General features: G+C 40.3%; 1 protein-coding gene across 1 annotated transcript; it reads left to right on the plus strand.

Moving 5' to 3' along the window:
• Positions 1-776: 776 nt before the first annotated feature.
• On the plus strand, positions 777-10,275 carry slc6a1a (solute carrier family 6 member 1a). Its single transcript, XM_076277404.1, has 14 exons — positions 777-1,008; positions 1,240-1,371; positions 1,532-1,632; positions 1,752-1,861; positions 2,009-2,141; positions 2,665-2,799; positions 2,930-3,033; positions 3,698-3,822; positions 4,062-4,174; positions 6,161-6,292; positions 6,407-6,509; positions 6,826-6,926; positions 8,035-8,202; positions 9,910-10,275. The coding sequence occupies exons 1-14, from the start codon at positions 777-779 to the stop codon at positions 10,273-10,275; spliced, it is 2,055 nt and encodes a 684-aa protein (XP_076133519.1).
• The last annotated feature ends 4,485 nt before the right edge of the window (positions 10,276-14,760 follow it).

Below are 14,760 nucleotides of genomic sequence, written 5' to 3' on the forward strand. Positions count from 1 at the left end.
ACATTGCAGTCTTCCATATGCAAAAACATTTGCACACAACGATTGGAATGCATTTAAAGATAACAATATTTTGTGATGAATCGCACTTTATGATTATTTGCATGCGACATAGGGACGAATCCTGTTTTTACTTCTAAATGCGCGGAACGGAATGATTCAGCGTGCACATTTGTCATAAAGTTTTGACACCGATGTTGATTTTTCACTTTGCGTTAAAACAATTGATGGAATCAGTTCTCTTGAAGACATTCTGTGTGAGCAAAATATTATTTGTTGATTATAAATAGCAAAAGCTGGCGATCGGCTCTCTCCCTCTGTCTGTTATGTATGTTTTTGGCAAAAAACTATTTTCTCAGGAGTAAGATGAGATTGGCTATATTGCTCATGTGTGCAAGAGAAAATTGACGGTCACAGTCTTTACAAATGGTCTGTCAATAAAATCTAAGACGTTTGATTGCAAATCCCACCCATGAAAGGACCGACTGTCTTCCAAGTATTTAGGATCTATTCCTCAGAACACCAGCCCTGTCGGGTAGAACTGTATGTAAAGCTTGTCACTCGTTTTTTTTGAAGAGTGGATACTCTGTCAATAAACTAAGGGTTTAATTGTCTTGTTTTAGGTTAACGGCAACCGACGAGCTGTCTCACGGTGCGGTTTTCAATCTGTCAAAACAGTTGGTTGAAAGGTTTGGTCATAAACCGCGAAGCTGCTGTCTACGTGGACTGGTGCTGAAATCTCACGTCCAGCTGCCAGGACCTCTGCCAAAACCAGAGAAATGGCGACAAATGGCACCAAAGCCTCAGATGGCCAAGTTGTGACGGAATTGAACGAAGTATCAACTAGTGATAAGACAAATACGGCGGAGGCGAAAGACGAGAAGAAATCGGATATCCCTGCTCGAGAAACATGGGGAGGGAAATTTGATTTCTTATTATCGTGCGTTGGCTATGCCATTGGATTGGGAAACGTTTGGAGATTTCCTTACCTTTGTGGCAAAAATGGTGGAGGTGAATATGTTTTTATGTGTTTTTTGGTAAAAGCATACTTGACAGGTCTATACATTTTTTGTTTGCTTTTATTCATGTGTAGGATACAAACCAATGTTTATTGTTTGTCTGCCAGTGTGTAATCAGGATCTCTTCTGTGTCAGAGTAATTTTTGCTGAGGCAGTCTCATGTCATGCTAAATGTATTGCTCATTTCTACTTTCACTGACGTGTAATTCATCTGTTTACGCAGGAGCCTTCTTGATCCCTTATTTTTTAACGCTCATTTTTGCGGGAATGCCTTTGTTTCTTTTGGAATGCTCTCTTGGTCAATACACATCGATTGGTGGACTTGGAGTATGGAAGCTTGCTCCAATGTTCAAAGGTACAAAATATTTTTGTGGTAATATTGGTCACAGTTGCTCAGCATAAGTTGTATGGAATGCAGTCCATTATGTTGTGCATCATTCAGAGAGAAAAATCAACAGCACAGTGCTTTGTAAAATATATTACAGCCTATATAACCGGTCCTTTTCAAATCGCAGGTGTTGGCCTTGCAGCTGCAGTGCTTTCATTCTGGCTAAACATATACTACATCGTAATCATATCCTGGGCCTTGTACTATCTATACAACTCTTTCACTACTGTAAGTTTGTGATGCAAAACCCTCCACACAATCCAAACATCTGTTTCAAGAAATTGTGAAAAAATAGACAAACTCCATTTGTTTAAATATTAAAGTTTCCATGCATCTCTCTCATACAGGACCTGCCATGGCAATCTTGCAATAATCAATGGAATACTGACAAGTGTTACACCAACTACAGCATTGTAGACACAGCCAACCTAACCAGTGCTGTTGTGGAGTTTTGGGAGTAAGACCTTTCACATATAATCTCTTTCCAAAGCAAAACAGCAATACATGATCACCTGCAGAAAATAAGTAAAAGGGGACAAAACATAGACAGGAAACAAAAGTCACAGTTTCTCTGGTGTCTCTGCCCTTTAATCTCTTTCAACAGACGCAACATGCATCAGCTAACTGATGGCTTGGAAAAACCAGGACAGATCAGAGTGCCACTGGCTATCACACTGGCCATCGCCTGGGTGCTCGTGTACTTCTGCATCTGGAAAGGTGTCAGTTGGACTGGAAAGGTAATGGGGGTGGATGGGTAGGGGGGTGGGGGTTGGCCTGTGTGTGCGCAGTTGCGCGCCAGCTTGGCATGGTATGGGTGACGGTTATGCAATATTAATCCATCTTGTATTACCTCATGAATTATTCACGCCACCCCGAGAATCATAAGACAATCTGTCATAGTCCTGTTCTTACTGGTGTCTCAATTATATTAACATATCATCGTTGCCCACACAATGATTTTTTACAAATCGTCCTCAATTGTATCCTTCTTTTTAATGCCTCAATTTGAAGGTGTATAAGCCAAACATTTCCTGAAGTCAGTGGAATATAACATGAACATATTTGTTTGAATGGCCTCATTAACTGCAGTTGAAGTTGAAGGCCTCTGAGCTTGCCTTGCATATGGTTTCACCCACTCAAATGTACATCACATGCAAGGATGATTAAAAAGCTAATCAAGAAGCAGCGTGGTATGATTAGTAATTAAGAGCCTTAATGAAAGAGTTCCTGAGCACTAACCAGGTGATTGTGCTTTGGCAGGTGGTATACTTCTCGGCCACGTACCCGTACTTCATGCTCTTCATCCTCTTCTGCCGTGGCATCACTCTGCCCGGGGCCACGGATGGCATACTGTTTTACATAACGCCAGATTTTGAAAAACTCAAAGAGTCCGAGGTGAGGCTAGTTTCAAAACCCCTGATACAGATGAAAGAAGGAAAAAAAAAACATTCAACAGTAGTGGTCAGAGGTCTTTTTCTTAAATAAATTGCCTCACCTGTTTCTACTTATCTTATTTCTAAACCAGGTGTGGCTTGATGCAGCCACTCAGATTTTCTTCTCCTATGGTTTGGGTCTGGGCTCACTGATCGCCCTTGGGAGCTACAACCCATTCAATAACAATGTTTACAGGTATGTAGTCAAAGAGATGAACACATGCAGTGTAAAGGTTCAATAACAATGTTTACAGGTACGTAGTCACAGAGTTGAACACACACAGCTGAAAGGTTCAATAAAAATGCTTACAGGTGCTTAGTCAGAGTGGAACACACACTGTTAAATGGTTCAATATCAATGTTTACAGTTGCTTAGTCACAGAGTTGAACACACACAGGTTAAAGGTTCAATGATAATGTTAACAGCTATAGCCTGTAAACAGTTGAGCACCCACAGGTAAGGTAGTGGTAGTTACAAGATATTTAACTTGACAGAGTAGAACAAAATACGAAATGACTCTGCTGGACAGGACCTTAAAAATCAAAGAAGACATTAATTGGTGTTACAGAATCGTTACTTTTAATGGAAGACTTGCTGACACAAAATCATTCTCATGCCAGGGTTGCCTTGAGTGCAGGGTGCAGAATGTGTAATTTGAATGCCCAATTAAGAGTGTTCATCAACGTAAAAGGTTTTTTAAGAGTTTAGTGTTCTTTACAGATTAATATTCAACAGCATCTGCATATTTATACAAAATGTTGCATTGTTGATGACTTGTGAAATATAGAAGTTACATCTTTAGAAGATAGAAGTGACATCTTTCACTGATTATGAACCCTGGTTCTTTTTCCACTTGCAGGGACTCCATCATTGTGTGTTGTATCAACTCCTGCACAAGCATGTTTGCTGGACTGGTCATTTTCTCCATTGTTGGATTCATGGCCAACGTCACTAAGAGATCAATAGCTGATGTAGCTGCTTCAGGTGACCAAACCCCTTTGTACCTCTATGACCCTATTGTCCCCCAAGAGACCAGTCTGGCTGAGACCAGTAACCAGTTTGTGACCACCTTGGCTGAAAAATGGATAGAACAAAAATACATAACCTAAAATGCATGTTTTCTCATTTAGCATCTATCCTCATCAGTAGGAAAAATGTGTCTGCAGCAGGCATCTTGACGGCTGAGAGGGAGAGTGATCACTGACAAAATTTCTTCTCTGCAGGTCCGGGGCTGGCGTTCCTGGCTTACCCAGAAGCTGTGACCCAACTGCCTATTTCTCCACTGTGGGCCATTTTGTTCTTCTCCATGCTCCTCATGCTTGGGATTGACAGTCAGGTAAGGATGTGGAAAATGTATGCATGCTCTGTCCCAGAAACATGAGCACATACACTTCTGCTCATTTCCATTTTTGTGCCTGGAAGACGATCGGCACAGCACCTCTGCTGGTCAGTGGAGGAATTGCACCCAAGCCGTTTACGTCTTCTCAAATCACCTCAATTAGCCCCCCAGAGCCCTTGGCCACTATGAATCAATTCATTTGTTCATTTCTTCATCTTGCTCATTCCCACTATTAATTATCTCACTGAAAGTACAATATGTACGTCGTCTAAAGGCCAGAGTTCACATAACAGTTGTAACAGCTTCAGCCATCAGTTGACATTACTTGGCTGAGAGCATTTTTTAATGTGTACATGGGTAAAATGGTCACATTAAACATTACACACAGTACATATGGTTATGTTTTAGATATCCAACTTCCATCTGCAATCAGATGGTGAATTACAAAAACAGAGTAGCAGGAAAAAAGGCAGACTTATATGTTGACAATATATTTTACAGTACAACACCGTAAAACACTCTGACCCTTTTGTTCATGTGAATTATGTGGTAAAATGGTTATCCTTAGAGTTTCAGATAGTCAGTGATAAAATGGTTATCCTTAGAGTTTCACATAGTCAGTGATAAAATGGCACAAACATTCAGACCAATGAGACTTTTCCTGCTTCAGAATGATCTCATACTGATCACCCAGGTTATGACCCATTAATCCATTGATTAATGGGTCATACAAGTTAATATTTTGACCATTATAGTTTGGTCAATAGTAATGTAACGTTTGTGTAATATATGTGTATTCATTTGGTGCCAATATGATCACTGGCCTTATGTATGCGATACAGAATAGCCCCAATGCATTTATGGCAATTCCATGCTGTTTGGATAGCCAGGTGGCTAATATACTACACATTTGTAAATGCAGTTTAGGGCAGACAATGGAAGTGTTATGCAAGGACAGTATAAATCTTGTCAAGTAGACATTAAGATTTGAAATGATATAGCTAGCTGTTTCTCAGCCACCGCATCTTATGGCTTATATCTGTCTCGCAGTCAGCAGAGACTTAATCAGTAGAACGATGACAGAGAGAGAGTCTAAGCTACCGTGACAGGTTAGTAATGGATGAAGGTTTACGTAGACATTTAGAAATGGGTCACTCTGGTTGTGTCTTCATTGTTTGGTTGTGCAACCCATGAGTCTCACATTGTGCACTGCGGTGGATGGGTCTGTAGCTGTGGCTGTGTGTGCACAGTATCTCTGCAGGAGATAAGACCAACTGTACGAGCCATTTTACAGAGCCCTGCTAAATGCCAGTGCTCATTTCTGCTGGCTAATCTCTCTCAAAAAGGTGGCATTTAAAAATACGATTTGTGAGATGAACAGCTTTCAATTGCCCTACATATCTTGTATGAGCAAATATTAGACCACAACTCTGCATCTGGGTAATAATCAACAAATCGAAGAAGAAGAAAAATCCTTGGGGTAATCAGCTGTTTTCATTGGGAATTATCTATCAAAATGATACCGAAAATACCATTTGTTCATTTAATTTATCTGATTCTGTATTGACGTCTCATAAACTATACCCACAGCAAAGACTGCACCATGGCAACACAACACAGATATGATTTTTATCAGGAAAGTAAGATTTGAATCAGGTAGAGAGGAGTATATTCAGGGGTATCTCTGGCACACGGTAATGAAACAACATTTCAGTCTCCAGCACGTGTGTGATCATGTAACACAAACACCCTTTGATTTGATTCCCTTTGACATCCAGTGAAGGCGAGGAGAGATTGAGATGGACGAGAGATGTGGCACTAGCCTCCAAAAGAGAGCGCTTATATAATAGCACTGTGCCCATCCCGTGATAAGTTGACGTATCTGAATTTGTCCTGTCAGACAGCCTTGTGTATTTATTTATTATTATCGTTACTGTTTATATATTTATTTGACTTTTTATGTGTGTTTTTTTGGGACTCTAGTTCTGTACCGTTGAGGGTTTCATCACTGCTCTGGTGGACGAGTTTCCCAGGCACCTGAGGAAACGGCGGGAGATCTTCATCGCCTGTGTCTGCATCGTGTCCTACATCATTGGCCTGTCCAACATCACACAGGTGAACCTACTCTATGGAGACCACAGTAACAAAATGGACCCATACCTTTATTGACTTAATCATTTTTACACAAAACTTGCTTTTAGTAAGTGATGTCTTATTTTTTGTTTGCAGGGAGGCCTCTATGTGTTCAAGCTATTTGACTACTACTCTGCCAGTGGGATGTGCCTGCTTTTCCTGGTCTTCTTTGAGTGTATCTCCATCTCCTGGCTCTATGGTGGGTACCTCTACTACAAACGTACCCTGATACATCTGGCTAACACAGCTATGACCAAAAATGACCTCTTAAATATCCCTTTCAATAGAATATCTTTCTAACTCACTAAAAATAGGCATTTGCCTGTACGCATTTCACAGATAGACACCATGGACCACTGACTTCTATGGTGCAAAATGATTAATTATTGGTAAATCTAACAGAACAAAAATTAGATGTAGAAAAGAAAGAAGATTATGAAGAAAATGTACAGTAAGAACTGTAGGCCTACCACAGCTTTTTTTTTTTTAAATCTCTGTTGTCTCTCATTACACAGGTGCAAACAAGTTCTATGACAATATTGAGGAGATGATCGGCTACAAACCCTGCATATGGTGGAAGTTGTGTTGGATGTTCTTCACACCCCTTATCGTTGCTGTGAGTACACCTCTCTGGACTTTTCCTTCTGGGAACAAATTTGGGAAAGATCCACAACACTGTGCTTATCAAGAAGACTCAGTATGTTTGAGGAGGGTGATACCTTAAAATAGGCATACTACTTTTCCATACTGAGGGTAGATGAGGGTAGAGAGGATGGAGAGGCAGATGGCTCTTTGAGAAGCGGCTGATTTTGGATTAGCCAGCCCACTGTAAAGATCTGTGCATGTGTGTCTTTTTGGAAGAAATGTCATGAGATGGGCGAAAAAACAAATGTCATACTCCTCTGGGCGAAATGTGACTGCGGTCTAGTGTAGACAGGATTCCAAAATCTATTGCCACAAAGCCAGCCAGTCAGCAGGAAACACTGAGTTGAATGGATTCGCTGAAAGGATCTTAAAAAGATCATCTTGCAGACTTATAAGCTTGTTCATACAGGGACAAATATTTTCTTGCTCCCTTATAGTATATGGGGACACATTTTTCTTATTTACTTGCCATACGATTTATAGTGCCCTCAGTTAATGTTAGCATTTCCCCCAGTGATATTGCATTTTTGTTGCCACACCGCTGTGTAGAAAGTCCTTATAAAATGCCCTTGTAAAATGGTGTTTGGAGATTTACTAAGTCTTTTTTTTTCTCCATGGCCTTAAGGGACCAATATTCACATGTGAATCATGAATTAATACATACAGTAGCAAGCTTGCAATTCCTATTTTCATCCATAAGCCTTCTCCAACTTTCTCAATTATTTTTGTCTGATTCCTATTACGCTACTATACTGAGTTTGTGCTTTTGTTGTGTACTTCCCATTGTCAAGCACACATGCAATCTGATGAATAATTATTCATATTCTACAGTGATCTACTCACCAATGGTTGTACTGTATGTGGGATGAGATTGTGCAGATTAATTACATTGAAATAACTCTACATCGTCACCACCTCCTGTTTCAATTTCAGCCATCTTTATTGTAGCTGTGTTGTTATATTACTTTTACTACAGTATATGGCGTGTGCAGCAGTTTTTGCATAACTGTAATTGTGCTCTATGTACAACTGTAATCACGTTTCATAAATTAAACGTGACTTGACTTCAATTCTTCCAGGGAGTGTTCCTGTTCAGCGCTGTTCAGATGGTGCCCCTGACCATGGGTGATTACGTGTTCCCGGGCTGGGGCCAGGGAGTTGGTTGGCTCATGGCTCTGTCCTCCATGCTCCTCATCCCTGGATACATGGTCTACATGTTCCTCGGCCTCAAGGGCACTTACAAGGAGGTGAGGAAGCTTAGGGTTGACGACAGTGAATACATTCACACACCTATCATCTAATTATTGTTTTTACTATTGTTCATTCTATATTTGCATTATTGTTAACACCCACATCTTTCTTTAGTGGTCTTATTGGTTATATTACTCTTAATCTATCTATCTTCAATTAGTCATGCAAATAAAGCAACTCTGTACTCTGTAATCTGCAAAGACTGTAGACAAAACCCTTCTGCGTCCCGTTATGGGATGAACTTACCCCTTAAGTCCATTACTATATGGGGCAACACATACAGCAATCAAAGTGGTGTGCCACTGAAGGTTTTAATGAGTCATATAGAGTACTGCATATAGAAGATGGTGGAAATAAAACCTTTTATTTGGCATTTAGGCATCAATCAATAATTTACTCTGAGTTTTGATTGACTTTAGAGAAAGACTAAGATTGATTTAGCAGAATATCAAATTATTGCCTGCAGCAGGCATCCAACAAAGACACTATTATGATGAGCCACTAAAGAGTTTAAAGAAATACAAATTGTTGGATGTTTATTTTATTTAAATCCATATGCATGCACGCTAGTTCTTGTCTTGCATTCGTTTTGTGGGCCTTCCCCTCCTCCAGTAATCATTAAGGCTTTTTCTTTTTGGATGATAGTAAAAATTAGGGCTGTCAAAATAACTGATTAATTTCGATTAATTAATTTGAGAAAAAATAACTGATAAAAAAAATTAGTGCAGATTAATCGATTCCGTATGACCTTTGACCCCGAGCCGTTCTAGTCAGTAAAATTTAGACTGTAAAATGAAGGAGAGAGAAGAAAACGTGCTGCCTGGATCATTGATTGGAACATTTACTTTTTAAAAACGGCCTGATGGTGTTCATAAAAAATAAAGTGTTGAAAGTCCTCTGCAATGTCTGCAGCAAGGAATTTGCATATCACCGGAGTTCATCAACTCTATAGTCGCACATCAATGCAAAGAAAATCCCCGAAGCACTTTTGAATTTATTTCCTCAGCATATTAGGTCATATCATAGATTAGTATGGCAATTATTTGAACAGTGAAAATAATAATAATAAAGAGTTTTTGAATTTTAATGTCACTGATGCTGATTATTCAATGATTCGTTTGAATTTAAATATTTAAAATACTTTCACAGCAAAAAATATATATGCGATTAATTTAGATTAATTAATCACAGAGTATGTAATTAATTAGATTAATTTTCTTAATCGATTGACAGCCCTAGTAAAAATCAATCATTTCTAGGGTTAGTCTAAACCTCGTTTCAGTAATAGTACAGAATAGAAGCCCTTGATTTATTTATGATAGTAAAATTGGAACCATATTTGTCAGCCATTAGAATACCAATTGCAGTTGCTATATGGCAAGGCCTCTGAATTTTAGAAAGGACACATATTTTTTATTCCAAAAAACGTCTCACTTCACAGATACAATTAACCTAATATTCAATTCAATTAAGTGATAAGGACTATATTTACAAACAGTTGAAGTACTATGCACTGTTAATTACTTGCACAGATGTTTTGATTCCTATACAGCTTTCAGTCCTCGTAAACCATCTAAACGTGTGTTTGTGTGTGTGTATGTATGCCTCTGTATGTATCTGTGCGTGTGTGTGTTTGTGTGTGTGTGTGCATGTGTGCACTGATGCATATGTGTGTGTGCCTCTGTCTGTTGTACCCCCTCCAGCGTATCAGAATAATGCTTCAGCCACCTGTCGTGAAGCGGGCCCAGGTGAACGGTCCTGAGCAACAGCCAACCGAAGTCACTGTCACCACCACCACCACCGCCACCACTGCAGCTGCTGCCACAGCCGCCGACACGCCTGCTGCCAACCCTGCCAGCCCGGCTCCTGCTACCAGCCCCACTGGCACCGCTGCTGCCACCGCCGCCAGCCCCACCGCCGCTGCCAGTCCGGCCGCCGCCGCCAGCCCCACCGCCACCAGCCCTGCCAACCCGAGCAATCCGACCAGCCCTGCCAACCCCGCAAGTCCCACCAACCCCACTAGTCCCACCAATCCTGCCAGTCCAGCCACCGCAGAGGCAAACCTCTAAAGACCTGTGAAGACACAGACATGTGCTGAGAGAGTGTGATCAAAGACGAACATTACAAAAAGGACTTCCATGTTTATAATAGAATCACCTACCTCCAGGGGCCATACGTGATCAGTATAGTGATGAATTGCGTTGATTATCTCCTTTTTTTTGTTTGTTTTTGTTTTGCATTTGTAAAACCTGCCCTGCCAGTGTAGCGTGTTTGCATTGGCACGTGTTACAAATGCAAAGCAACGAGTCAGTGTCCATGAAATATCCCACTCCGTATTAACTTTATCATCCTCTGCCTGGAGAGAATGGGAAAACGTGGTAAAAAAAAACTGTGATGTGAATTTAAAAAGCACAGAACTTTTTGCATAGCAATGCATTTGGGCCTACTTATGAAGTCAAGCACTATCTAAGGACCGCACAGTAGAGTAAAAGCACAGAGAAAACAGAAAATGAAAAAAAAAATCCATGAGAAAGTGGAAGAGATAAGACCAAAATAAGGGATCATACATAATAACACCAAGCCCTAATCCTAAATACTGGAGTCTATTACAGAAGGAAGCTCCTATTTGCATTTAGTCCACTTCACTCAGAAAGTATGAAGCACAAAGACAAAAAAAATTAACTGCAGAAGCCCTTGGGTGACCCCCTATCTGTTGTTTAATATGTTTTCAGAGACTGTTACTGTTTTATTTTCCTTTAGGGAGAAAAAAAGAGCTCGTATGCGATCGAGATGTTTTTAGACTTCTTTTTCGGCTGTTTTGTACTATAAGTGTTGTGATCAAGGACCAAATCATAGACAGACACAAGCAAAAACCTACCTATGCCATGCGGTGTGTAGTCATCAAAGCACAGGGTAAATCATATTTCACAATCGTAAATACAGATACAGGGTGAGATAGAAAAAAAATACGTATGATACCAGAACTTAAAGCACAGCTGGCGATGGAGTGGATCCAGACCAAGTTTGGGCCGGGTCTGTCCCTGAGACGGCCACCATCTGGACTCTGACTATCAAAGTGAAAAAAGGAAAAAATGCTGAGCAGTCAGCCCTGTTTACGTATGCCTGTCTCCTCAGGACCATGTGGACTAAGATACAAATATCTCCTGACAGTAGCAGCTCTATAAGGAGACAAGGCCTTACGCCACAGTCAAAGAAAAATAAACAAACAAACAAAATAAAAAAACAAAAACTACCCCAATGATTTACCAATATTTTGCGTTTAAGTGAAACTGTGTATAATGTTAAGTATGAATCAGGCAATTCTGTCATTGGTTGATTGACAGCAGTTTACACGTTGATTAGCTGTTCCTGTATCTGACACTGTACTGAGAAGCAAAAGCACAAAGCTTTAATGTGACGGACAACTCCCATGGTGTGTTTGGACGGTGATAGTTTGCTTCTTCGGCAGCTAGTGCGTGCGTGAAAAGCATTTAGTCTAATGAAATGTGTTTACTCTGAGGAGCTGAACCACTACATGAGATGTGAAACATGTCCTGTGAATTTTGTATAAAGTTAACTCAACCACAGTTTTCTCTAGAGCTTTGTTGTAAAACTGTACTGTGTGAAACACGTATCTGTGAATGTCTGTAATCCATTGGAAGTTACTGTCTAAATGTTGAAGAGTTTTAAAGGAATTGCTGTTTTCTGCAATAATATTTTGATCTCAGAAACTAAAGCACATATCTTACAGAATTATAAGAAGTGGCAATGATTATAAAAATGTTGATTAATATACAAATAGAAACTATGTCTAGTAAGAAATAATATTGTTTTGTATATTTTTAACTGTTTCACTGCCTACAACATAATATATACAGGATATGTATTAATGGTGTGATATGATAAAGCACGATTGTCATGTTGTACAAAAATACAAAAATATGAAAAATAAAGATTCTACAAAACATTTCTTTCTGCTTGTGTGGTTGTTATTGTATTCTATATCATGTGGAATCAAAATTCCATTTATTCCATATTTGTTCTAAAATATTCAGCCACTTGACTACAGATCACTGAAGGTGAAAGTGATGTATCTGTTTTTACATTACATCTTACGTACACCATGCGCTTCACGCCTTACCATGTCACCATGCACATCATGTACTTCACATATGAGGTGTTCAAGTCTAGTCATGAGGGCTTCAAGTCTAGCCCTTCATAATTTGCCATACAATTTCAGAATGCATACATTAACACTAGGAAGATTGGGCTTTGCAAAGTGAGCATTGCTTCCATTGTATGTCATCATACACACATGCATCAATTGATTAAACATGAGAAATGCATGCTGTTGGGCAGAATATTTTATTCACTAATGCTGTGCAAAAGTAAACAATATGCACAGACAGAGAGAAACAAAAATTGTACTCATGAAAGTATCACGAATCCAGAGCCCAACGAGTTCTTTCTAGCCATGTCACTGAGAGTGACAAAGAACACACTGGAAGCAAAGGTATCAGAGACAAAAAAGAAGAGGACACTGTATTTAGCATTTCTTCGCACACTTGGTGAAGTCCCTATTTTTAAAGTTCAGAATGGCTCACAGTGTGGCCGGGGGAGAGGGCACAGGAAGAGCAATCTGCTGATCCATGATGCTTTGCTGTAAGGCAGACAGAGGATGGCAGCTCCTGAATTCACACTGCGCCCCAGCATTGGAAAAATCCATTCACCATCTCTGCACCCCTTTCCCCCTTTTCCTTTTTCAAAAACACAAAAACCTCAAGGAGGAGCTTTCTTGCTATATTAGCCAGCTACTGTATCTGCTTGTACGTCAAATCAAGCGAGCAGTTATGTAATGCCAGCACGCTTTCAATAAGTTTTGCGTAATAGTTATAATGTGAAGTTAATAGAATTTAATTAGCAACAACACTAAACCCTGGCGAACATTTCCCAGGGCCAGTTCACGGCTTTTGCCCTTTATCAACACGTCACTGTCGACAGAGCGACACAAAATCACATTTTACCTCCATTTCCTCACATCCTATGACACAGCAAATTCATTTCTCCAGGCTGGAGATGTGAGAGAGGGGGCAATCAGACTGCATCTCTGTCACATACCCAGAGCCTAGCAGGCAACAGCAGCAGCAGCAGCAGCAGTGGTGACAAAGCTAGCTCCTCATCCAGTGACGCCTTGGTACTATGTGGGTCAGATAATGTCCAGTTCTGGCTCAGATGAGGGTCTGGTTTAGCATTTGTGGAGTTTGAAGCTAGCTTGATATGCTATGCTCTACCTGCTCAGCTGTTGAGAGATCACACTAGGAGGTAGCATTAGCAGCACAGCCAGATCCTGAGCCAGCTGAAGCTTATATGGAGCTTTCATTTCACTACCTTCGAAGAACCCAGCACACACTTCCACACACAGATAGCAGCACATGACACACATCCTGCTCTGATCTGGCCAAAATTGTGGCCAGATATGCACTACAGTCAATGTAAAACTGGTGATATGGGTGCATGGGTAGATAGACTAGGTAGATAGGTACAGCTGGGTATATGGGTACAGCTTGGCATAGGGTACACTGGGTATATTGGGACACTGATTATATAGATAAATCTGGGTATATGGGGACACTGGGTGTATGGGGGCATTGGGTATACATATATATATATATATATATATAAATCTGGGTATATGGGGGCACTGGGTATATGGGGACACTGGGTGTATGGGGACACTGGGTATATGGGGACACTGGGTGTATGGGGATACTGGATGTATGGGTACAACTGGGTACATGCTCTGCCTTACCAACCTCTTTCTGTCAGCTTGGAATGCTGGGAATAATAAGCATTCCTGTTTTTTTCTTTTGGATTTCAGCACTTCCTTTTATTTCACAAACCCCCAGTGTTACATCTTAACCCCAATGCAAAGCCCCGTGAAATATGAACATTGAGTTGTTGTCCAGTGCACACACACACACACACACACACACACACACACACGGGTGCATGCAGTCACCCACCAAGTGGAAACTTTAACATTAAAGAATTTAGGGTCTTATATTAAACTAACGTTTTGGTGAAGAAAAGGAGGAAGGAAAAAGATTTGGATTTCTATTCATTAGGCGCTTGTCCCCAGTGACCTTTCGTATGCCCTAGCCTGTCTTGCCGTTTGTCACAGCGTATAACATCTCGCTGTTGTGCCAAGGGCTTATTGAGGAGTCATAGTAGATTACGACTCGGACCAAAGGCTGCATGCAAATCAGCTCTTGTAAACAGGGCATGGAAAAATAGTAAAACGGGGATGAATGAGCAGCAAATTTAATGGTGGTTTTCACTCGTACTGACCTTTCTTAGGCTTAAAAAATGACAAAACCAACACAGATATTCCTGTAAGAGTAGAAAAACAAGAGAAAATGAGTAAGAAGGTGAAATTTACATATATGGCATTTTCAAAGGCCAGTTACAGATAACGTGTTTTTTGTTTTGTCTTATGTGTTTTTATCTTCCACAACATGTGCACTTTTCATGTACATCTAATCATGAAGATGTGC

This window comes from Alosa pseudoharengus, unplaced genomic scaffold, assembly GCF_046254945.1.
Source record: "Alosa pseudoharengus isolate Yale_2024_CS ecotype anadromous, Long Island Sound unplaced genomic scaffold, YU_APseudo_1.1 YU_APseudo_1.1_scf_9, whole genome shotgun sequence".
NCBI classification, from domain to species: Eukaryota; Metazoa; Chordata; class Actinopteri; order Clupeiformes; family Clupeidae; genus Alosa; species Alosa pseudoharengus.